The sequence below is a fragment of the Haemorhous mexicanus genome, chromosome 10 (genome assembly GCF_027477595.1).
Source record: "Haemorhous mexicanus isolate bHaeMex1 chromosome 10, bHaeMex1.pri, whole genome shotgun sequence".
NCBI classification, from domain to species: Eukaryota; Metazoa; Chordata; class Aves; order Passeriformes; family Fringillidae; genus Haemorhous; species Haemorhous mexicanus.
The window spans coordinates 15,928,376-15,954,408 of record NC_082350.1 but is presented as its reverse complement, the minus strand read 5'-3'; the positions used below and the strand labels follow the sequence as shown (position 1 = coordinate 15,954,408).

At 45.1% G+C, this 26,033-nt stretch overlaps 1 protein-coding gene across 6 annotated transcripts in view; it reads left to right on the top strand.

The window, feature by feature from the left end:
• The window catches only part of TP63 (tumor protein p63), a 105,541-nt gene that overhangs the window by 53,650 nt on the left and 25,858 nt on the right, over positions 1-26,033 (top strand). For all 6 annotated transcript variants that reach the window (XM_059855495.1, XM_059855493.1, XM_059855497.1 and 3 more), the window contains one exon: positions 24,261-24,447. In XM_059855495.1, coding sequence (XP_059711478.1) covers positions 24,261-24,447 — 187 coding nt within the window. The remainder of the gene's footprint in view (positions 1-24,260; positions 24,448-26,033) is intronic.

Sequence of the window (26,033 nt, the reverse complement as noted above, 5' to 3'; positions counted from 1 at the left end):
TGGGAGTGAAGGCAGTGAGCTGGGTAAGAGGAATGGATTATTTCTCCAAAAAGCAAAGAGCTGCTTTCATGGAGTGATTTGAGACCTGTGAAGGTGCTTCAGGTTTCCAAGCCACTGTGTGCATTTAGATCCCAAGGTTACTTCTGTTGGAGGTGGGGGAAAGTAGAGTGTACTTGCTGGTTACCTAAATGCTATGTTTCTGAGAACAGATGTGGAATTATCTTTTTCTTAGAACTTTTTGATATTGTTTTTTCTCCTCCAAATTCTGCAGAAGGGGAGGTTTATTGTCCTAGGACAATGGACACCCTTTGCAAAATCAGCAGTATTTGTGAAGTATAGGCTGGGAGGGAGATGACTATGACAGCTTCTCTGCTCAAGGTTGTGATGGGTTCCTAATTAAGGGGGGGGGGGGGGGAAGGGAGAAGAAAAAAGGGCCAAAATTACAAAGAGAAACACTAGCTGATGTTAGGTGTCAGTGTGATTCCATATGTATGAGCAGTTCACTTTGAAAATGTTGCAGATTTTCTCTCTGAAGTCTTTCATGACTGTCAGTAGGATTTCCAGTAAAACATGCTGTCTAATCAGGTTAGGTCTCATTTGTATGCAATGTTGATCTAATTAATGATGACAAATTGAGATTGGATTGCAGAGAACTTTATAAGCATCCTTGATTATTTTTTTAATTAATGACCTCAGAACGTGAGTAAGGATATAAGCAGGTTAATCAGGCTTTTCAGAAGAAAAATCTTTATCAATTGAACCTCTATTGAAGTGTTTGAAAACAAAAACCTTTATAGTCTAAATTGAACAAAGTTTCTCGCATGCACCCTCATACAACAAAACCTTCTTGAAAACCGTGCTGCAAAGGAACAAGCAGTTACTGTTTGTATTGATGAGACAGAGAGTAGGTTGTTGAGGTTGAGGGAGAAGCCCTCTGAATTCAGTGAAGTAAGAACTTCAGCAGAATAGTGTCTCATTTATTGTGGGAGAATTCCCATATGGCTGGGCATTGTAGTATCTCCTCATGTTTCTGCAGCAGAAGAAAACAAGGCATTTCAAAAGTGTGCCACCTCAGATTTTTTTGCTTTATGCAAGTTGCATGCCGATCTTCCCCACCTGGAGCTCAAATAAATAAACAGCTGCACTCCCTTTTCCCCCTAAAAAATATTTGGCAATCACCTGCCACTAGCAGAACCTGTTAATGGGGGAAAGCATGATTGCAGTAGGAAAGTAAAAATTAGAGTTGTATGTCAAGGTAAGTAAAAGTTAACATTACTGCCAAATGCAAGCTATCAAAAAATGAATCTGGTCCGCCCATCCCCAAAAGCAAGATACCACCTTATAAGTCATGAGACTCTTTTTTTTTTAAAAGACAAACAGGTTCTTCTTATTCTTTCCCATGTTTTTGAGCCTTTAGGGTGCATCTGCTAAATACTTTAAAACTTTTCTTGATAATGACAAGAAGGCAGAAATTGCTCTAAGTTTTTAAATGAAAACTGGAATTTATTTGCAAATTTTTGATTCTGCTGAAGAAAGACACCAAGCCCTGCGAGACTTGCATAATTCAGGTGTTGGCAATACCTGAGTTTAGCAGCTTATTCTCATGCCCTGCAGTAGGTTGGAGCTGAGCTGGGTTGGCCCTTTCAGGGTTTGTTATGAAACATGGAGCTCTCCAAAGCTGCAAACTGTGTTCCAGGCAGGCTCACTGGTTTTCCTGTTCTCAGTAAACTCAGCTGTACTTTCAGCCATCAGAAAATGCTCAGATTTCAGGCTCTCTTTGCTAGCAAAGCTGGATAATAGTGTGTGTGACATGCATGAAAGCAACTAAGTGGATTGTGCTGGCTGGGGTTAGTGAATTTGGAAAAGCTGCATTTTAAGGAAGCTGAAAAGAATGCACTTAAATTAGTCCACACAAGCAATAACAGGTTTTTGTGGTTGAGAGAACAGATTCCTTGGCTGGGCTATCTCAGTATTTCTATTTCAGATTGACTCATTCCATTTTTATTTTAAATACATTCTGTGTTCAGATCCATGTAGTAAATTTGAGATTTTTTCCTATTCTCTATAAAATGAATTAGAGGACTGTGCATAAGCATAGTGAAGCAGTGCAAGGGCAATTAGATGTGCACATTACCTTGACTCAGCAGTTCCTAATTATGTGTTCAGTGTTCTCTTAAATAATCTGTTCAAATAGTGCATCATTTCAGTAACTCTGGTTGTGTCCAGTATGTCCTGACTGCTGATTATCTCTCAGTATCATAAGTGAAAACATTTTTAAAGGCTGGTGACTCTCTCAGTGGATATACCTGAAGGCTGTGCTAAGTGTTCCTGTGGACTCTTAGCTTTGTGGTTCCTTGGTGGTGTTGGTCAGTGTCATTTGAGCTTTCCAGTTTCACCCTGTAATGTTGTATTTAAAGCTGTCAGGAGAGAGGGCTTGAATGTGGCCTTGTTGGAAGATTTTGGGTTTTCCTCTCCTCAGAGGCCCCTATTCAGCAGGGGTGTAGTCTGTGCCTGTTTGCACAGGGCCCTTGAGAAGGGTCCTTGTGAGATCGTTTGTCATGGGGGTTTGCAGCCCTCCCCCAGCAGACAGACTGGGCACCTCTGGGCCGCTCTGGGAGTAAATGTCTGCAGCCCAGCAAGTTCCCCAGCATCATTTATTTCACTGGTGTAGCCCCCACTTGTTGTGGCAGAGAGGAAGGGAAAGGATGGTGCAATCCAAAGGGGCAGAAGGCAGCGGAGCAGAGGATGGGGCTGCAGTTTGGGATGCAGGCGCTGCAGGCTGGTGCAGTGCTACAAGCTGAGGCCTTTGTGGTGGATCACCAGTGCTGCTCTACTTGGGCACTTGTCTCAGGTGAAAAGTGGCTCAGATTTGGCTTCCTTAAGCCCTTGACAGCTGTCCCTGCCTCAAGAGGCTGCTTGCAGCACGTGTGGGCTCTTGGCACAGGGCAGGTGGGGAGGCAGGACGGGTGTCTGTTGCCAGCATCGCTCTCGTGCAGGGAGAGGTGACATTTGTGTTTTCTTGCTTGAGGAGCTTCTGAGGTGTGTTTCCTTCTGTGTGACATTACAGGGCCTAACACCAAGGTTGTTCAGGCATAAGTAACTAGTCCTAGGTCATCTACCTGGAAAGAAGGAGCCAGGCTTATTGTCTTTGAAGGAGGTGCCTTTCTCACGGCAGGGAGGTGTTTTCAAGCTCACAAAGCTGGGAAGAACCAGTTCACCTGTGAGAACCAGTCAGGAGGGGACTGCTGGCTTCTGTTTGGGTTTTTATGCTTGAGTAAAATGAGATCTCAGTGCATTCGGTTCCCATTAGAATGTAATTGTGTTTTTTCCCCGTAATATCTTTGTCATGTATATTTTGTTGTTATTACCAGCTATCATCTTCTGTTACTCCTTACAAGCAGTTGTACAGACCTGTGGAGCAGTTTCTAGAAAATGCCTTGTGATGTAAGCTGTCTTGCTTTTTTTTCTGCGTTTTTATGTCCCAGATTGTTTTGTAAATCCTCCTAAGGCAGTATAGCCTCTCTGTGTGAGCAGGAGTTTTGCTCTATGCTGTTTGACCAGTGGCCTCCATGGTGGCAGAGCTGAACTGTGGTGCAGGACCGTGCTGTAAGGGACAGTCTGTACCCCGTGCAATGAGAAGGGAAGTTATTTACTTACTGTATGAACTGGTACTTGTCAGCACTGGGAACTGAAAATTTGGCTTTGCTGCTTTGAGTGTGTACCCTGATCTTCAAACAGCAGTCACTGTGGGGCATCCAGCATGCCTGTCCTGCTGGGAGAAAGCATCAGATGGTGTGAATGACCTCCTCTCCCCACTAGGATTTAGCTTCTTGGTTGCAGTGTTTGTGGCTGATTCCCTCCCACTGTAACTGGAGATGAGTTAGAGCTCACTACAGGGATCCTACACTACTCCTGGGATCTGCAAGTGAAAAACCATGAGGCATTAGAACTGAGGATGGGGAGGGGTTGTGTCCCCCACTGGGGCAGAAGATCCCTCTGCTGTTTTGTACAAGCAATTTCTAGTTTTGATGGCATCATAAATTTTTTCTTCTTCATAATTTCAGTTTTAAGGTTTTAGCTATTTTTGAAGGAAAACTGAGGGGAAAAATTAGGTGCAAGAAATTTTTTTTGGTTTTTAAGGAGACTTTTTTTTTTGTCTATGTGGAGAGGAAAAAGCATAATTAAACATAATTTTCATCAGTGCAACTTGCACAAAAAAAAGCCCCACCTACTTTCATGAGAAAGGAATAAAGAGAATCATAATCCTGGATTAGGTATCTTTCACTACACATATATAAAAACAGCACCGTGTGAAAAGGGGGAAAATATATATGTGTACATACACACACCAAACATACCAATGTGCCTCCAGCAATATTACCAAAGGAATTAACTTTACAAGAAACAGCCACAGCCTGGAAAGAAGCCATTTTTCAAATAAAAGCTGAATGAGACTTGTGGTTTCTGAGAACTGTGAGAAGGAAGGGTTAAAAAAACATTTACAGATAAGAATAGCTGATGATGGGAGATGAGTGAACATCTTGAAGTAGGGGAGGGTCACTATTTAAATCAGCTTTTCTTTTTTTTTTTTTTTCTCCTCTTAGTTAAAAATTGGCTTCTGCTAAGAACAACATGTAGGATTAATGTAGTACTTTAAATCTTCAAAGTGCTGCACAAACATTACTTCCCTAATCAGCAAACACCTTTGCTTGGTAGGCAAATCAGGAGTGGAGTCGCCATTTTAGAGAAGGGAAAAGGAGGTGCCAGAAGTGCCAGAGTTTCTGAACCAGAAGTTTTTGGAGTGGAATTTTATTTTTTCCTTTTTTTGCTTTGGTTTTTTGGTGATTTTTTTTTTATTTGGTTTGGTTGGTTTTTCTGATTTTTTTTTTGTTTTGTTTTGTTTTGTTTTTGTAGCATTTAACGCTGAGACTGCCTCTGGGCTGGCATGTAAAAGCTGCTGAGCTGTCCTGGATTTCACAAGTGCTAGGCATGCAAAGCAGCCTGGCAGAGCTGAGAGAGGCATCAGCACAGTTGCCTCCTTACCTTTCCAAAGGTCACGGCTGCTGGCCCAGAAGGGAGGCAGCAGCTCCAGGGCAAGGAGGGTTTCCTAACAGGCTGCCAGTCTCCCCCACACCACTGATCTCTGTAACTTAAACTGCATCAACGGAGCGCTGTTAGAAGATATTTCAGCCTTACCAAAAAAAAAAAAAAAAAAAAAAAAATTGTGCAAAAACTATTTGAGTGGCTGTTGAATAAGTTGCTTTTGGGTAAATTTTTTCAGGGAGGCTGGTGCAAGAGGTATTGCTCACCGTGTAGACAAAGACTGCCCTTGGAGATGATCATTCCTTTCTTTAGGTCAGCTGAAATACTGCATTTGTCATAGACATTATGTCCCTGCCAACTCTACACAGAGCACACAGCAGTTTGGAGGTGTGCTGAAGTGAGAATAATTCTGCGTGCGTTGCATTGGTCATGCTCTGTGTGCTGAGGATTTAGCTGCCTTGCTTGGCAGGCCATATACTGTGAAGAAATTCCTACTTGGTTTTAGAGAGAAGTGTACTGAGTAGGGATGGCTTCTATATAGAAAGAGCATGAACTTTATTATGCAATGGAAGTCTTTTCATGAGGTTTTGCTATGTGCAGGTGTGTCAGATTTGTTATTGTAAACACAGCAGGATAGCTGCCCGAGTAAGAGCTTAGATCCTCTTGCAAATAGAGCTGAGTATTGATACAAATGTTACCATTTCCAGTTGTTCAAGATAACACTCAAACCTTGGAACAAAGCTTGGTGGAGTCGTAGGAGGAGAGTGCTACTTCACCCTCATTTGTATTGTTTTAGTTCTTTTAAAATATGTTCTGTGAAAGTTTTTATAACAGAGCAAAATATTGCATGTCTGACAAGAAACAGTGTTTTATGGTCTGCCAATACATGTTAGCTGCTGAAGTCCATCTAAATTCAGCTTTGTGGGAAGGTGAAAGAGTGCTAGAGGAAACAGGAAAACAGCACCTGAAGGCTGACCTGGCTTTCCTAAACAAATGAGACAGGACTTGGGTCTACATTTTGTGACCCTGTTGTTTTTCCCCATTAGCCGTGATGGCCACACTGCCTTGGGGCTCTCCTCTCTGCATGTTTTGTGCCCTGGGATGCACCATGCTCTCCTCCTGGGGAGAGGAGATGCCCTGGAGGGGAGATGCCCTGCTCAGGAGCAGCACTGCCTTCGTTTGGCTCCCAGCCCAGCCTCAGAGCCGCTCCTGCCCTGTGATTTAGATGTGATCTGGGTAACATTGTGCAAGTCATTCCTTCTGCCTCTGCTCCCCCTCTTCCCCCTTTCCACATACCCACCCTCAAATACAGAACTGTGCTCCTATGCTGTAAAACACTTAGACCCCTGATGTGAGATGCCTGAGGGGGACAACTGGACACTGCTGCTTGCTGTGTGTGCCCTATCACTAACTTTAGCTTTCTTGTTTTGCTTTGTTTACAGGACATCAGTGTCTTTCTACAGACTAGCTTTGAGGCATCTGATATGTGTCTTCAGGCTAAAACTTGCTGCTTGGGTTATTGCTTCCCCTGCTTGAGATGCTGAGCTTTACCAGCACTGGACCTGCCGAGTGTGAGAATTCCTGACACACAGGCCATTTGGGATAGAAGGATAGAAGGGTAGCCTGTTCTCTAGGCAGAGCACAGGGCTGTACCAGCGCTATGTTAGCTGTGGTGCTGAGCCTTAACAAACTCACCCTGCCATTTGTCAGGGCTCATTAGCTCAACTGTGTGAGCTGTGGTTGGGAGCTGCCTCTCTCCTGACCTCACAGTGGGAGAAAAGTGAGCTCACGTTTGCTATCTGACCTTCCCCCAGAGCTCCTTGGACCACCCCCCACCCCCAAAAGGCAGGGCTGGAAGGGATTCCCATGGGGAAGGGATGTGAGCAGTGCCACTGGGCTTGGTGCCCAGCCTGAAGGGTGTTTGCCTGCCGGGCAGGCACTGCATCCGCTCTTTCTGCATTTGAGCATCAGCATTGCCATGGGTGGGATAGAGAGTCTTCCCGTGAGGTGTTTGTCCAGTGTCTGAGCACTGAATGATCCCTCTTTGTTAATCAGCAGGGTGGTGGCTGGTTTTGCAATGAGTTCCTTGTCTCCCATCTCTTCTCCTGCAAACCTCTCATACAACTCATTCTTAGTCATTTTTTTAGACCCATACTTGCTGAGTTCTCGTAGGCATATGAGCAAACAGCACAGCACTTCAACAAAAAGGAGTCTGTGCCCTTCTAGATATCCTGCTAAAACCTCTTGTGGTATTGGTGCTCAGTAAGTGGTGAGGCTGTAGGAAAATCTTCAGAAGTGCTATCATTATTTCTGTAAGGTTTGATGAAGACAAAGCATGTGGACTGATTGCTTTGCAATCAGTTTTTACTGTGAATTCATAAATTTGACCTTTGTTTGGCATTCCCTTTGTGTGCTGACTTCTCTGATGAGTCATTTTTGCCCATTTCCTTTGCCATGCCCTTTGAGGTTGGAGTCTGTCTTTCTGAGCTTGTTTTTCAGCAGACTGATCTGTGCAAGATAAAGATGGGGAGAGCTGGGTTGTGCTGATGCTGCTGGTGTTCAGAGGGAGCGCTGCAGCACAGGAGGAGCAGCTGCATGGGCAAGATGAGTTCCAGGGTGAATTTGCAAGGACACGTGCTGGAAGAAAATCATTTCCATGCTGCATGTCTGGTGTCAAGAAACAAAAATGCTCTGATGCTGTTAGTCACCCTGCTGATCTCAATCTGTTTAATGGTGCTATTTTGCTTCAGTGCACTGATCTTCTGACGTGTGTTTTGCAGCATATTTCAGAGAAGCTTCTGAAAACTCAGAATTCATGGGGGCCTTTCTCTTGAGGAAGATGGCTTGTTAGCATGTTAAACATTGATAAATCACCTGGCCAAGATTGATTCTGTTAGTGATTGGGAATGACTGCCTTGTGACCTCTTCCCTCTCCACCACACAGGTCAGAGCTGTTGGCAACTCTTGCCTCTGAGCGGGGAGCTCCTGGGGTGCCCCTTACACTGGAGCCCCGGGATGGCATTGTGTCCACAGTGTGACCCCAGTGTGACCTGCTTGCTGGGGATGTCAGCATTTCTCTGCTCCCTGGAGGGGCAGAACTGAGCACACAGGCAGGCGCTGACTGCCGGGGGTGATGCAGGATGGCCAGGTATTCCTGCATGCTGGGGTCTCAGGGCAGCTTGCTGCCTTCAGCCTTCCCAGCATGGCTCAGCAAGGGTGTAGATGTTCACTCAGCCTTTTAAAATGTTTTTCTTTTTTTTTTCCCCCCTTTTTCCACTGGCCATACCAATCTGATTACATCTTCGAGGGATCATCTGCCCCTAAAGCTTAATTAAGGAGCTCATCTGACTTGTCACTGACTCACCTGCCACTGTATGAGCTCATGTCTGACTTGTCCTATGAAGATAGTGAAATATGTCAGGCTTCTCTGAAATATAGCAGGTTTTTTGTTTTATTGCACCCCTGACATTGCTGTTGGCTCCTGCAGAAGTGAGCAGAAAGATGACTGCCCCAACTTCGTTACTTTTATCTAAACTTAGTCGCTTGCCTCTTTATGCCTTGAAAAACCAGATGGGGTTTTGCTTGCACAGCTGTAGGTATGTTAGAGTTAATAAAAAAAATATTAAAAATTAAATAACCTTTGAGTTTTGGCTTCAGGCGAACTAGGTGAAATGATGTGTTTTGGAGATGAATGCTCTTGCAGGAGGCAAGATGTAGCTTGCAGGAGAACATCTGCAACCAATCCATTCTGTATGAGATGGGGCCAAGACTTGTTTGTATCTCAGTACCTGTTCAAACATGTTATACCATAGCAAAAAGAGATTTTGAATGCATTGAGGAAGGGTGGGTAAGTAGGAAAAGAGACATCAAGCTGAATGTTTGCTTAATAGCCTTGATTTCTTCATTAAACTTTTAAGCACTTTAATAATCTGATTAGCTGCTTTCAGAGCACAGAACAGTTTTTCCTTTCTTTTTTCTCTTTTTCTTAAAAGAGAAAAAACCTCTCCTCATCTTGGTGCTGTGAGATGAGCTTGCTTTGTGACCTGGAGCAAATCCGCTAACTGTTTGCTGCTTTTCTGTACTCACCCTGAGGACTGTTGGTGGAAGGATGTTCTGTAATACATTTGATCAAAGGCAGTGCAGAGGTTCAGTTGCCAGGCTGCCTGCCTGGGCCCCAGAATGCAGCTTCCCATCCAAAGCTCCTTGCCAGCTACTCCCATCTCCCATCCCCTTTGTCCTGTAGGAACTGCATGTAGCATGAATGTCTTGCAGCTTGCAGAGCTGATTTGCCTGCCTCTAATTGTGTATTTGAAATGCCTCTGAAGGCCTCTGGCAGCAGAGAACAGTTAGATGACTCAGGAGTGGCTGGAGTGGTGAGGCTGGCAATAGAGGCTCTCAGGCTGAGGTTCTCTTATCATTGCACTGATGCTTCTCATCATCATATTGAGCTCTGCATTGTTTTGGGTTTTTTTTTTTTTTAAGACAACCCCAGAGATGTACATGCAGCTGTATTTCTGGTTTGCACGTGTAGCTAGTGTGGGTGTTGAATGTGCGGACTGTGTGTGACTGGGATTTGTTCTTAGTGGAATGTAGCAACTGTTAGTCAGATCTTTTTGCTTGTCTAATAGGCTGAATTCCTTGCTGAGGAGATGAGAGAACTGATTTGGTCTGATTCAGGTGGACAGTGTGAACACAATGCCTCTAAAATCCTTTCAGAGGAAAGGGGCATGCATTTCAAGTCTATTCTAGGAAGAGATGGGGTTGTAGTACTACCTGGGTAGTATTTTGCTAGTGCTTAAAACCAGCAGGCTGTTGAGGTTTTTTCTACCCTTTTGTAAAACCAAATCCTGCTGTGACTTCACCAAAAGTGCTTGTGTAAGCGGGGCAGGCCCGGTGATGTGCTGGTCTTTGTCAAGACCTCAACACAGAAGCAAATTAAAGAACAGCAAGATGCACATGTGCCTGTCCTCTGCCTTTGATGTTGACAGGGCTTTTCCACTTTGCACTGGCTCTTCAGGGGGAGGTTATTCTGAATCCCAAGTCTCCACACCTTTGTCAAATCCCTGATGACTCTTGGTGCTGCTGTCCACATGTGGCCAGCTACCAGGAAGGGTTCCTACAGCTGGTCCACGCTTGGCAGATAAACACCCATGGGAGGCATGGCCTTGGGCTCTGTGTAGCATTGTGTGGACATGCACATGCTGTGTCTGTGTAGGGCTGCAGCAGTGGGCAGATTGGCTCTGGCACATTGCAGCTGAAATGTGATGGTTTAGGGGCTGTGCAGGGATGGCTTGCTGTGCTTGAACTTGTTCTCCTGCATGTCACGCAGCCAGCAGTCCCTGTAGCTGCACCATGACCATGCCTTGAGCAGGAGCACTGTTTGCTTTTGCTTTGCCCTGCAAGAGTCATCCTGACCGGGAGAGACAGTCAGGGTTGTGTTCAGGTGCAGATTATACCTCACTCCAGTGTGCTTACGGCTTCAGACAAGAATTTAGGTAGCCCTCTTGTCCTTCCTTGAGTTTGCTCTTGCTGGGGCTGCATGAAGCACCTGATATGTATTTCAGGCTGCCCAAATGGGTCTCTGTCCTGATGCTCTGGTGGCTTATGCAATCTTCCATTCCTTCTTTCAGAGCTGGGTTGCTGTGACACTTTTGAGAAATAGCAGGGCTCATCTCTGGCGAAATCTTCTTTTGGAGGGAGTCTCCAAAGTGATTGACCATCTGGGGTTCTGTTTGCTTGCTTAGGAGCTCCCATCCCAAAATCACTGAGAAAGATGACTGAAGCCACTAATGGCACTCTCTTAGCCAAGCATTGGCTTAACACTCCAGTTTTATCCCTGTTGTGTGCAAACATTGCCTTGTTCCCAGAAATCTCTGTTGGCTCCTTATCTGAATTGGGTGATGTAATTATGCCTCCCAGCCCACTATTGCAATGGGAAAATGGGTTCCTATTGTTGGAATTTTCAAGGAGCTTGCTCCTTGGAGAAGCACACATCAGCCTGTGTGGGAATGGGGTGTTGGGGGTGTGTGTTTTGTTTAGTGTTTTTCCCCTTGGCTACACAAGCAGCTAAAACCTGTAACCTACAGGACTTGGAAGCTTCATGCAGAAAATTAGCTTAGGTTGGTAGAAGAGTTGAGATCACATTTTTCTTGGCTAATTAAAGGATTAAAGGTGCAGAGATTTAGAGTGAACTGTCGGTGTGCTACAGGAGAGAGCCTTTGATGGTTGAATCCAATTTGAGATTAAACAAATTGCATTTAAATAAGAAATACATGGCAACAGTTACAGTCTGTCTGGGCCTCTCTATTCCTTGGTGTCCTTCAGGGTCAGGTAGATGGTGTGCTGTGGCTAGGACTTCTCCTCCCTCACCAGTTTCCTTCTTCCCACGTGCTTCCCTCTGGAGTGTTTGAATCTGTTGCCTCCACACTTTGGGGTTTTTTTCCTTCTAACCCAGTGCTTAGTGCAAAGGAGCCTTGCACTCTTCCTTACACAATAATGAGCTGCTGTCTCTCGTAGCAGTAGCATGGTCACATGGTTGTTGTGTGTTTTGTAGTATCGCTGATCCTATTTAGGGTTTTTCTGCATCCTGGTGCTTTGCTGTCTGCAGCTGGAGAGCTAAATGTTTACTCCTCCGTGAACTTTTTTGTGTTGTTCAGTTGAGAAGCTGCTGGATGGAAAGAGTTGATTGTTTAATGGTGTCTTCCTCCACATAGTGGCTGGTAAAATTCTAGAGAGGCAGTGATCTTGTGCCGGTTCCAGGTCCTTGACTTCTTTGATTCCAGCTGATTGTCTTCAATGGGCTGCACTTGCAGATGGCTGGCTAATGTTAGTCCCAGCCCTACTCCTGCCTTTTCATTTGGATAGCATTACTTTCGGAGCTGCTAAGGGGATGCTTTCAAGTGTTACCCTTGATAGCACTTGCAGTGGTGCAGGCTTATGAGATTGATGGTAGCTATCTCAGAACAAAGCTTGCTTTCTGCTAGGGCAGGAATTCATCTGCGCAGCATGGTGCAGGGCAGCAGCCTGTTCTACCCATGGAGACTTTGCACCTTTCTCTGATGCAGCACATATGAGCTGTAAGGAAAATGGGAGTGCCAGACAGTGTGAGTGAATAACTTCTGATGTTGCAACTCAGTCTTGTTTTGTTCCATTTTGTTTTACTCCTTTTTAGTGAGGAAGGGGCTTGGCTTTTGTTACCTGCCACCTATATAAGATTATGAAGGGGTTTTGTTTCCTTTTTTTGATGTTGTTGTGGCAATAGAAAAAAATCACAGAATTGAAACTGGTAAAAAATCTGCTGGGATTCCATAATCACTCAAAAACATGGCATTACTTACTAATTGGGTGTGGTTAGTTGGGAAATCTGACTTTAAAATTTTATTTCCCAGGGAACTAGTCCTGTTCTCATTGTTATCCAGTAACAAAGACTGCTTTTTGGTTGGGAAAGCAGTCTTGCTTTGAATGGGCTAGGTCTTCTCACAAAGCATCTGTTGCTTGGGGTCTTCAGAGCTTGCAGTTTGCAAATGAAGCAGTGCAGAGTAGTGAGGTCTGCAGGGACAAAGGGCTGTTTGGTGTTTTCTTTGGAAAGCTATCTTCAGGTTGTGGTTGCAAGGATTTGCATCTAAAATCCACATTAATTCCTTTTATATTTCCAGTTAGAGCATGCAGATGGCATTATCTTTGCTACCAAGTGAAATAAATCAATTGCTAGGTATTGAGAGACTTGATGTAATCTATTTCCAATAATTTATAGATCTGTTACTATGTCATGGAGTATTTGGGTAGTCATTCCTTTGGAGTTTACCTAGCAGGCTTTTGTAGATCTGCCTGTGAGGTGCATCCAGCTCCGTGCAAGCTCGTTTTATGCACTTGTGCTTTCTTGCTGAAATTTCAAAGCAGCCTAAAAATCAGAGATCCGGACTATGCTGTGTTCAAGCCTTCCATTTCTTCTGTTACTGCTCAATTCCCTTTGGCTTGTATGTCCACTGGGATGTGGTTTTACATTCTACTCTTAGGGGGCAGGAGATGCAAAACTGAAGATGAGTTATTTCTCTGAGGGATAGGAAGGACTGCTGCTAACGTTTTCTGACCTCATTGCAAGCCCTCCTCCCTTTCTAAATGCTGCTCTGTGGAACAGTTTCCCTTTTCTGCAGTTGTACAGCTCCAGGGAGTATGAGACAAAATGAAGGAGTACCCCAAACCTGGCATGGGCTTGTTGATCTTCCTAGCAGAGAAGATGCCACAGCATTGACCTCACCAGCTGGCTGGAGGTGAGGTGCTGTGTTTTTGAGCAGGGAATGTCCTGATGGCTGCTGCAGCAGCTCTGCTGTGTTCCTCAGCCTGGAACTTGATGAATTGTTTCCCACGGTATGTAGGAAAATCAAGGTCTCAATTCAGTAAGGCACTTGAGTGAGTGCATAACCTCTAGCACGTGAATATTCCCTGTGAAATCTCTTGGGTTCTGTTGGAGTCAGCAAGGCTGCTCCCAACCTTAAAGGTAGGCATCTGCTTAAACACCTTGCTGAATCATGTCTTGACTTTGAAAGTAGGCTCAGGAGAAACCACATGAGTTGACTCAAGGACTGTGCTTAGCCAGGTCATTGAGGAATGAAGGAGAAGGCTGAGGAGGAAGATCTGGGTAAAATACAGATCCCAGAATTCTGCAAATGCTGGTAATAGCTGACTTTCTTCCCATTCATCCCCAGAGCTTAATTGTATGAATAAAAGGTTTAAAGGTTTGACTTAGTCACCATTCATCCTAAATATTCTGGAGCTGCTGTCATACTTTATTGACCTAAGATCTGAGTTACTGCATCTTTTATGACTTGCTCAGTTAGGTTTAATTTTTGTCTTTCCTAATCCTTATGTTTTCACTGTGACTCAGATCTAGAGCGTGGCCTCATTGGGTCAGTAATTCCAGAAAACAGAGGGATGTTTGCAGAAATGGTTTGGTTCAGTCTGGACTCTCTATTGCCAAGGAGAAGGAGAGGGCCCCTTTCTGCTGGTCTTCATGCATGGGAAGAACATTTATTCCTGCTTGGTGTCTCTGTGTGAGTTCGTTGCCTTGCTCACCATCCTGGACAGAAAAGCTTTGCTGGCTTTTCACTTTAATTATCAATGAAATGCTCGACAAGCAGGAGAACAATATTTGCATAGATGTAATTCTGGAAGTTGAGCGTAATGTGATCAGGAAATGGGACAGGCCCTGGCTGTTATCATGGAAGAGACTTGCTGGTACTTGCACTTAGTTTAAAATGTAATAAGATCTGACTCAGGATAATTTCCTGGACGTTAACAGAGAAGACTCAATGCCATTTTGGCAAGGGTCTGGCACTATCCTTTCTGCACAGGAACAAAAGAGATTTCTGGCAAATTCATGCATTTGTTCTGAAAGGGCTTCTAACAGTGCACTGACGATTTGGAGGGAAATGGTCTCCCTTGGAGCAGAAAAGCAGGGGCGTGTGTGTGTTTTCAGGACTTTCTTTTTCGGAGATAGAAGCCAAGGAACAAGGCGCTTGCGTGCTGTGCCAGTGAAATCTCCCTGGGAAGACATGATGCTACTTGCAAGGTATGCACAAGACAAGACCAGAGGCGCCGCAGTGCTTGATTACTGTCAAGGACTCAGTTGGAACTTGCCTTTGCTCTTTGGCCTGCAGCATTTATGTAGAAATTGGGGACGCTGCTGCTTGCTTCCAAAGCTTTGCCTTGATGGGTCCTGCCCACATCAGGCAGGGAGGAAGGAGCGGGGGGGCTCAGAGCCTATGAAGTAAACAGGAAAATTACTCACCTTAATGATGCATTTCACTGGCATTGCCACTCTGAGAGCCTGTCAGATTTAATACTTTCTGTCTTCCCTTCCATCGCCTCCCATCGGTGTGATTAATAGTCTATTAGAAGGAAGAAGTGGAGAGGTATCCACACCTTCCCTCAGGTGAAATAAACAGGAGGGGAAGCAAAGTGAGTAGGAGAAAGGGAATCACCTTTGTCCATCTGAGCCATTTGGTCTTCGTTGAGCGTGCACATCCAGAAGAGTGCTCATTTACTGACTTGGTTGGTGGCCCCTTGATTTATTCCAGTTCACAGGTGAGCTCCCAGTTAGCTACCAGCCCTGCTCCATGGGGTGCATTGGCCAGTTCCCCACTCCAGAAACAGTGAGGGAGCAGTCCTGCACTTGGTCACAGCACAACAGCCTTAGAACTGTAGGAAGGCAAGGAAAAAAAATAAAAACGATTTGTATGTGAAGTTCTTCAGGGATTATTTGCCCTTTTTGTAAAGTAAATTGAATCTGAAACCTAAGTCAAGAAAGAACAAATAGGATAGAAAATGTATCTGGGCAAAAGTGTTTAGTATGAGAGGTCACAAGACACTAAACTGTTTTTAGCTTGGAATTGCTTGAACTTTCTTTCCTGTATCAGAATGAATGTGCAGAGACTGGTTTGCATCTCCTGCGACCCTGTCCGTGCCCCAGCTAGGAAGCTGGGCCAGTATTTGACGTAAATACTCTTACCCTCACAACGTGCTGACCATGTGGTATTTTACAAGTAGGCCTGTCCTTTGGCATGAGCCAGAATTTGGGTGGAAATCTGTCACCATCTAGTAAAGTGTCCTGCTTCCCAAGGTGTTGAATGGCTGGGGCAGTCTGTGGCAGAGTGCCTCATAGTTCTGAGACTGACTCTGACACTAATGTGCAGGCTTAGGATGTTGCTGATTGAAAAGACTATATTGCCAGACCAACTTTGTTGTTGTTTTTGGGTTTTTTTTGTGTTCTCTTGTCCAGCTTGGCTTCCCTCTGGTGTAACAGATACTGTACGAGTGACTCATTCCCTTTCCTCTGAGTTATTAATGAAATCTCCTTATTTGCAGATTGAGGAACTAAAAGGAGTTTTGTACTAACGTCTTACCTTGGGCATTTGCTTGTACCCTGCTTCTTCCCCGGATCTTTAGCTGGGGTGGAGCTACCTGAATCTGTGGCTGTGTCACAAATTGCAGAGGACCCAAAGCCTCTCTCTCTCCTCTCTGTGGGGCTGCAAGATCTGACCTGCTTGTCTGGGACTTCTGCTGACTCATGTTTTTGAAACCAGGTTAGAATTGGTGGGAGCAGACTAATTTTGGAGCGCTTTGGGATTTTTGCTTTGCTGTTTATTTTGTCTTAATTGAGCAACCTTTATGTATTGCTGTGCTTCTTCCCTCATGGTTGAGTTCATCACCCTTTGACTTTAAGCAGGGGACAAAAGTGACAGGGAGATGCACTAAAAATTGGTGTCTGGTTACTCCAGATGATGTTTCCTCTAGCTGACTAGAGTTCTGGAGTTTGGCTGGTAGGATGGAGCATGCTGCAACACGCAAACTTGAAACAAATGAGATCTGGGAGGCTAATAGGAAACACAGCAGCTTTCCTCTTTGGCTGAGCCTGGAACACGTGACTGTAAGAAAGTTGAATCCCCCACACCAAGCTAGAGGAGGTTTGAAATGGCCAACCTCGACTTTAAATGAAGTAGTCCATGAGCAGAACCGGTTCTGGTGCTCAGTATCAGAGGCCAAGGCACGTGAGTCAGGAGCAGTATGTGGTGTGGAGGTTTTGCTGTTGGGAGCCCACATATGTTCTTTTCAGTTCATTTCTGGAGTCCTTTATAACAGAAGTCAGATTTTCATTAAAATACAGGTTGAATCAGATCTTAAATTCAGCTTTGAGCTCACAAATTCCCTTACACAGAGGCACACTGGCTTGAGCAGGCAGTGGTTAACAGTGCTACCAAAAGTTAAGCGTATGCTGAAGATGTTTTTTACTAAATCAAGTCCTGGAGGTTTTTCCCTGCAGCACTGGAGTATGCATTCTGGAGTAATGAGTAGAATTGCCTGGAAGGACTATTGCTGGTTATGTCACTGTTGCAGTGTTCAGCTGCTCTGACGCTTGAGGTCATACAATCAACTTTGTTTCATGTAGGCAAAAGTGTGGTCTTATGTGCACTGTCCACTCACTTGCATTACCTGTAAGCAGGTGTGTGTATTTTATAGAGATGCAAATATTTGTAACTCCAGTGTAGTGCTTTGTTAGCAGTGGGTTAGCCTCTTGTTAGGAGGATGTGAAGTTGCCATGTCTTTCAGAGTAGCAGGCCTGTAGAAGGAGGGAAGAAATGCAATGGAGTTATCCACAAAACTGCTTTGGCAATCACTTTATTGATTAAAAAATTTGCTGTTGAATTTTGTTGGCTTACTAATTAATGCTTAATAGTTGAAGTGGATGTTTTCCAGATCCAATATTAAGTAATTCTTTAGACTAACTTTATTCACCCTTCAGTATTCTGCTGGAATTTAACACATCATAGCCTGTAGGTGAGTTTGGGTAGAATGAGAATGAACCTCCTGTAGTGTATGTTTCATAATGTTGTATTTTCTGTGGTAGGCAATAGGTTGCTTATTTGCTGTGCATTCATAGTGGAGAAGTCGCTGGCAGATGTAGATATTGAGGAAGATGTTCAGCATCAGATCAGCTTGCCTTTTACCAGATTTGCTCTCATTTCATACTTTTACCTCACAAAATTTCTTCTGCAAAGCAGTCTATTGGAAATGTAAATTACTAGGCATTGATAGCATCTGAAACTTCTTTGCTACTGCTAAAGTTTTGATTTAGAAACTGGACACAATGCACAAGTAGTGTGTGAGCAGGCTACACAAGTTAAGGCCATTTTTCTGTAGGAGTCTTATGATTTTGGTTTTTAAATGAATTAATTTTAAATATATTTAAATAATAGACTAGCAAAGGAAGAGAACTCACAAAACCAGATAGTAAAGCCTTCCTTTACACCTATCACTTTGTATCAAAAAATGTGTAAAGCTTGCCTCCTAAGTTTTTCATTTGAGGTTTTTTCCTCTTGATACAGGATACTTTTCAGTTGATTTGTTGTTGTTGTTTGTTTTTAAAATGGTTTTCAAGCTGAACCTCAAAAGGTTTTCATTTGTTGATGAAGTAAGTCTGTAGATATGAAACTGAAATGTTAGAGCCCACATATGTAAAGTTTTCAGAGTTAGAATAGTTTCAAAGTGCAAAAGCAGTATGGGAAATTGTCAGTGTTACTTCTGTTACTATAGTGGCTTTGCTGACAGTGTTAGGTAGAGGTGATACATCCTGATGGAGGTAGTTTTGAATTAAAACCCCTGCGGAGCCTCAAGTGCGATGCTGAATATTGTCATATGAGGGAATTGTCTTTATTATCCTAAAGATGCGAGAATCTAGCAGATGCTCTCAATTCAGTATTTTTGGGAATTTCAGGGGTCTTCTACACCGTGTCCAGGTGTGCATGTCCGCTTTTCACCCGCCCTCCGAGTCGGGGCGTGTTGGCAGGCGGTGGGGCCGGGAAGTGCTGCTCACAGGGAGCTCCTGCGGGCAGGGGAGCGCGGAGCTGTCAGTGTGCCAAGGCGAGAGGCGGCTGTGCCTCTGCCGGAGGGGCAGAGCTGCTGTTCCCCCTCGCTGCCCTGCGGTGGCTCAGCGCGGGGAGCGGCCCGCGGTGCCCGCGGCCGGGGAGCGGCTCCGCGGCGGGGCCGGCCCCTGAATCCCTGTCCGCGGGCTACGTTTCTGTGCTCTCCTCCCTGCCACCCCTCCCCTTGCCCGTTTGCCTAAGCAGGTCAGCACACACACACGCGCGCGCCCGTATATTTATTTTTTCGCTAAGGTTTGCGAGGCGCAGCAGCTGCCGGCGCTGGGAGCGCCGCCCGCCCCGGGCACCCCGCGCTGCCCGTGCCCGCTGCCCTGCGCTGTGCGCGGCGCTCCGGGCCCTGCACACCCGTGCTCGCTCCCCCCTGGGCGCGGGGGGGATGCGGGGCCCACCTGCCTGATGTCAACATCCCGGCGGGCGAGGCCAGCAGGAATGTGCCGCTCCCCGCCCGGCGCAGGTAATTAATCCCCGCGACTGACAGGTGGCAACAGGCGGCCTTTGGCTGCGGCTCCCGGGGAAAAGCGCTTGGAGGAAGGATTTTAATAACTCATCAGCGCCGTTCGTGAGCGCCTGGCGAGGCGGTGGGGACGGGGAGGGGGCAGAAGAGCCTCAGGGGAAAATGAAGTTTAAGTCTTTGCAAAGGCGAACGCCCTTGGGTGATTCACTGCCCTTCCTCAAGAGGGAAAAGAGTGTGACATGGTTTTTCCTCTGCCCCGGGGTGGAGAAATTTGGTGAATGCCTGCAAAGCACTGGTGGGGCTGCATCAGCATCCACTCCTGCTCCTGTGCTGCGGGGCACGGCACGATGGCTTCCCTTGCAGATGGGGGATGCTTGCAGGTGTGCCTGTCTCCCTGGTGCCCGGGGCTGTGAGTTGTTGCCACACCTGGTGGGTCTGTATCGCTGGACCTGTTGGCCGTGCCCATCCATGGTTTGAATGCCAGCTATGCCCACTAGCAGCAAGCTGTCCACTTTTCTCTGGAGCCTGGTGGGACAGAGGACTTCAAACTGAAGCTGAAACAAGTCAGCTCACAGGCCATGTGGTTAAGGTTAAGCTGAAGGTTAAATCTGGAAGGAGATGTCCATGTGTGCAGCACTCCTGGTACAGCTCCTCTTCACTGAGTGTCCTCTGGGTACAAGTTGGTTCCTAAGAGTGTGCGTGCATGTGCACATGTGTGTTTGATGTGCCCCCCACATGCTCCCAGCAGTTTTTTTGTAAATGAAAAGTTAAATCATGGTCAAGCATAGCAAAAATGTTTAAAGTGGTTATGTGAATTTCACTTTTTGTTCTGAGTTGGTAGCTTCCTTTCTTCCCACTGCCTTTTGTTCTCCTAAATAATTAAAACATGTTCGAATTATTTTCTGTTTCTTTGTGCCTCTCCTTGTTTTCACTTGTGAATATTTTGGTGCTGGTAGCTATTCCATTCCCACTCTCCTAACCTGTTCTTTTTTTTCCCCTTCTTAGGGAGTTAATTTGGTAGGGGAGAAAGCGTAGCTGATTGACAGCTTTGAAAACATCAAGTAAAATGAATCTAGTTAACTGAGTTGAACTAAAACATGACTGCTTGAAAGAAGCTTGCAAAAGATTTGAAAGACCTGTTGATGTGAGCAGGAGGGGCTCAGGGAGCTGTAATGCCTTAAGCCAACCTCTGGGATCATCCTCAAGCTGACATCCATCAGCATTTGTAGAGCTGACTGAACCCCACTCCTTTTAAAGGTTTAGGAGCCATAATCCCTCTGTTGGATCAGATGGTAAACCAGATATTAGAGGTAGATTTTGAAAGTAGTGTTTGGGGGATTTCACTACATCAGAGTTTTGCAGAGGAATTGAGTATTTGGTAAAAAGCCATTGAGGCTTGTATTGCATTGAGCACTTCCTTTCAGGAGACGACAGTCCTTCCTAGCAAAAATTCTCCATTTGAGAGTCAAGAAGTGTTTTGTTTTTGCCTTTCAACTCTTTGTTGACACACCTTCAGTAGAAGGGGCTTACTAAGAAATCAGACAGGTGTTGCCTGATGGTAGCTGGCGTGTGTATTATGATACTGAATTCCAGCCAGGGTGCCAAGAGTGGGTAATACTCTAGTATGTCTGCACAGGCAGGTGGGGAGAGCAGAGCTGCAGGCACTGGAACATTTGAATCTTTCATTTTAAAATGTATTATTAAGCAAAAAGCTAAATTCCTGACAGGCAACAGTCAAACTCCAAGGAAAAGTCCAAGCCAAAGCTCTTTCCTCTCCCTCTTGAGTAGATAACACATTTCCAGGCTTTGCTCTTTTGTTTTAAATGGCTTTCAGGTCTGTTCTCTGGTGGAAGTGGTGTTGCACTCCTCAGGCTCCTCACAGCTTTGTTCCTACTGCTAGATAATGGTCATTGTCATCTTGTTAAGTGATAGACTTGTTTGTTTGGTCAAACTCATTTTTTATATTGGTACTCCTAATTAATTTAGTTTTCCTTCTTGAGCGTGTTGATTAATAGTTATGCTTTGGATTCTGGGAATTGCTCACGGTCTTACCCTTCATACAGTGAGTGTCAGTACACAGCAAAATGGTGAGCAGGGGGACTGTCACCTCCTGCAGGGTGGGGTGGTATGGGACCACTGAGGAGACGCACTGTTCCAAGATTGTGATCCTCACTTTCAGGCACTATCTGAGTACACAGACAGCTTCTGCCTCGGGTTTTCTTTCTGAAGTGCCTTTGCTTTGAAATCTATATACAATATCCTCTCTTCCTCTGTGGATATAGCGATTATCACTGATCCAGGACGAAGTCACTATGACCTAGTTGTTGGCATCTATTTATGCCAGTAAATGGCTGTGCATCAGGTTACTCCTGGTTGCAGCAAAGTTGGCGGGGTGGGAAACTCAAGCCCGTCTCTGTCTGACAGCAGGTACCCCGTGGACAGATTTACACTGGTGTTAAATGACTGTCCCTTCAGTGATTACGCGCTCACAGGCGGCTGTGCCTGGGGTAGATGTGAAATCATGGCTCTGTGCCATGTCCCCAGGCCCTGTGCAGTGCCTGTGAGGCTTGAACTCCTCTTGCAGTCAGGTGACAAAAAGGCAGCTCAGCCCCCGTTGCCTCTTTTGACTCTGCTGGGCACTGCCACTAGATCTTCCTATGTCCTGACTGTGCTCTGAGGCAGAGGTGGGCTCCTGGTTACCCTCCTCTCCTGACATGCCCAGTTCAAGTTGTTGGCCGGAACCTGCAGCTCTTGAGTCTGCCCTGCGTTTCTTTGATAGGCTTGTTCATCATAACTCATTAGCTCTTGGCTGTTTGCTTTCTTTGAATTTAGGGTGTGGGTCCAATGCCTTCCTTGCTGGTTGTAGCCAAAGGGTCCAGCAGTTGGAGTGCCTAAGGGTGGATGAAGAGCAGATCCCTTTCTCTGCTCACAGAGGGGCTGTGCTGTTTGATCATGAGCCTCAGTATTCATGCTGGTTTTGGGTCCTTCTGAAAGCAGTGATTTTTGGTTCTCTCCTTTCTTGCAACCCCAGCTTTCTGTCTTTGAAAATACAATATGGAAAATTACATTCAGCACCAGGTGTCCTGATCAGTGACTGAGGGTGTGTATCTCTTTCCATTTGTTCAATTCTCTGGATGCCTGCAGACACTGGACACGTTGCCTCTTGGCATATGCCATGCCCTCTGTGCACCCCTGCTCTTCAATATTTATGCTTGCATTTCAACCTATCACTTTTGGGTGCCCAATTCTTTATGCTTCAGTGATGTTAAGGCATCCAAGTGATTAGTTGGCTTTTTGAGATTTTTTGAGGCTTTCTGTCCTTGAAACCTTCACAGAGCTATGAGCAAACTGATGTGTTAAAGGAAACAGTGCTTTACAGGTTTTCTTCCTTTTTAAATATAAGTGATTATTTTTCTACTTCTTGAGATGGAAAGACAACATGGTGAGCTCACTCTTACCTTCAGTAAGGAATTGCTTTTTAATTAAAAAACAATAAGGAATTTCAGTGTATGATACAAATCACCATCTAGATGTGTTTCGCAACTTTTTTTTTTTTTTTTTTTTTTGTAATTGTTTGGCATGTTCCCTGTTTCCGGGGGCTGGGTAAATCCTTTGTGGGCTTAATCTCTAGCCTGGAGGCACAGAAAATGCATTGCACAATTTGGCCTTTGCATTTTAAAGAAATCTTTTTTTGTATCTTAAATACCTGTAGCATCTTTTCTGCCACATGGCACGATGGTGTTGAGTGAGGAGGGAAGGGACTGGCTTGGCTTATGTTTAATCCCTCTCTCCTACCAAGTGTCTCTTGCAAGTTTGTTTTTTCCTATCTTAGCAGTGTGTATACTCTGAAATGCAAATAATCCCTGACTATCACTAGCTAATCCTTTTCCTGCTGCATCATCTGCCACCCACCCTTGCACACGCTGGCTTTCCCTGTCCCAGTGGGGTCCATGGCCACAGGGTGCTCCTGACCAGTATGAACCTGTCACTGCTGTGTTTGAACAGCTGGAAACAAGGCTCTATTGGCCCAGGGCTGCTAGAGACCTTTTCCTGGGAGGAAACAACCACCTTGGGGCTTTCACTTTTCTTTGTCTGCAAGAACTGAGGACGTGGAGGTGGGGAAATGCCAGCAATTCCTGTGGGTTAGGTTGTTACAGCGAGAGCTCTGCACTCATAAATGTCTGAATACCAGAAGAAAACTGAATGCCTCTGGAGCAGGGTTCTGAAAAACCTGCCATGTTTTGGAACAGCCTTATACAGGAGGGGAGACTGGACAGTCTCCTTCATGGGAGATACTCAGGAAAATGGGCTTAGATTGTGCAGTACTGAACCACTTGGGACTTTCCTTGCTCCATGCTAAGCAGATGCCTTTATTTTGGTGAGGGATTTTGGAAAAAAACCACCTACTTCAGCCTTGATGTTTTGTTGAGCTAAGGTTTCCAGATGTTTCCACACTCCACGAAAATGCTGCATGAGTTCACTGTTGTTGTGGGGAACATCTTAAGAGAAATCTAATAGGCTCCAAATTAGCCCAGTGAATAAGAGCATCTTGTTCTGTTCCAAGTGCTCGTTGCATGGTCACAGCCTCCTTTTTGGAGCCAACTGCTGGGTTATGCTCTAGGTTATGGTCACCGTGGGCTGGTCTTTGGGCTGTTGAACTCTTCTGGCCTTTGAAAAACAATATAATGGATTTTATTTACCTAATTTTTGGATGTAATGATTTGAGTTCAGAAGTGAGGGGATTACTACAGACATGTTCAGTAGATATAGAAGATGATTTTAAAAGATGGCTGAAATGTCAGATTTGGTATAACTCTCAAATTGATCAGGGTTTTGTTTTCAAGTACTGTTCAGTTCTGAGGTTGATGTTTTTATTTAATCCCTCTGCAAGAGTAGGAGGGCTTCTTAGAAAACAGGATGAAACACTTTTATGTCTGTGGTTTTGAGTGCTTCCAGGATTACAGGATGCTGTGAAAAGAATAGCATCTGTTTTGTTAGGTGGGTGTTGGGTGTCCTTTGCAAGAGGGAGTGTGTGCCCAAGAGAAATAAAGGCTTTATTTGTTCGAGTAAATGAAGTGCTCTTTATCTGAAGATTTCTGCCTTTGGGGAAGCTAGGATGTAGATTTATGCCCTGCTATTTTACAGCAGGTAAAGGTCTAGGGGTTTTGTCACTTCTCTGGAAGCATGGTTGTTGTACAAACAAATGCAGCGCCTGAGCACCAGTGGCTGGTGCTTTCAGTTACGTGTACAATGCGATCTCCATGTTCCTGGTGTGCCTTTATCCCTAGCTGAATTTCTGACTCTCTTTTGCTCTGCTCCCCATTCAGTATTCCACCGAACTGAAAAAGCTGTACTGCCAGATTGCCAAGACGTGTCCCATCCAGATCAAAGTGATGACCCCGCCGCCTCAGGGAGCTGTCATCAGGGCTATGCCGGTCTACAAGAAAGCTGAACACGTCACTGAAGTGGTCAAACGCTGCCCAAACCACGAGCTGAGCCGGGAGTTCAACGAGGGTAAGGAGGGCAGTGCTGTGCTGGCAGTCCCTCTGCAGAGCTGCTTGGCTGATGAGCGGCCCTTGAGGGATGTGACAGCAGCTTCAGAGCAAACCTTCTGGAAACAGACCTGCCTGTGACACCTTGTGCAGCTTTTTATTTCCTGTGCTTGGCAGGAAGGATCATGCAATCAGTGCTTTAGTTGTCCCTGTGCATGCTTGTCCTTGGGAGGAAAGCACTGAAATAAATCTCGTGCCTGCCCAGGTCAGATGGATGTCTGTCCCCATGGTAGGCACTGCCCCTCTGGCAGCCCTTCTCTGCTCTGCTTTTGCTCCTGCAATGAGAAGCAGCTGTTCTTGTGCTGAGGAATGAGCTTCCATGTGGCTGGGACAGGGATCTAGTAACAGGATGCAATATCATCTCCAGTTCTTAATCCACACCTCAGAGACAGAGGGGCTGTTTATCTCTGGCAGGGTAATGCTAAGTGCCAGCATTAACTGTAGGCAACGTTCTTCTACATGTAACACTCCCAGTTCAGTATAAATGTTTTAATCCTTGCTTGCTTCTCCTCATGTTGGTGAAGTAGCAGCTGTTTTTAAAATGCCCTTTGGTTTTCTGCAAGCTCACGAGCTGGGTTCCATTTTGCCTAGGTCATTTAAGTTCATGTAAGTTCTGATGAGCATCTGTTTTATTCTACATACATTATTTATCTCCTACTGCAAAAAAACCCAGTTGGTGTCAGTTAGCAGGATGTCTTAGGAGTCTGGATCCCATTGCTGGTTACAGTGCAGCCAATTAGACAAGCCCCAGAAATAAGCAAGGACTTGGAAGTGTAAAATCAGAGTGGAGCGAGACATTTCTTCAAAACAGTTTTTTATATTAAAAAGTGCTTTTCTGACAGGACTGGATTTATAGAGTTTTCAATAATGAAGTTTTATGAAAGGGAAAAAACCCTATAAATTCTTATTCTGAAACAATTATTTCTGTAGAAATAGGCTGTATTTTGAGTAGGAAATGAACTGTTAATACCCAAAACATATTCTTGAGATGAACCCATAGCAGGCTCCTCTCCTCAGAATTTAGTTGTATGTTGTAGAAACACTAAACAATTTGTAGGAAGGAAGCTTTTAATTATTGGATAGTGGCCTAGGAACCAAGAAGATCATGTTCCCTTCTGCTACTGCTGTAAGCAAGCATGATTTTCAAGCTGACCATTAATTAAATGCATATTTCTTTTGCTTCTTGGTTCTATTTTTTTAAGGATCAAGACTGATGGAAGGGAGCAGAAGAGGGCTAGCAATTGATAGGAAAAAGAGTAGGAACTGAGACTTGAAGGAATTTGCTTTGTATATGCATTAGAGGGAGGAAAAGAAAGGCTTTCAGCTGGTGTAAAAATCCAGTAGGAGTTATCTGCTGGAAGAACTGCTGTGAGCTGCCACTCAGTTCACATTTTGGCTCACTTCTTCTGGGATCTTGGGAAGCCCTTGTTCAAGTTTAGCCACAGGTGTCCAGAGTGAGCTTGAGAAAAGCCTGTGTCTGGCAGCAGGGATCTTGGGAAGGGATGCTTAAGGCCTGAGAGGCACTTGTGTGTGCTCTGATGCACCTCT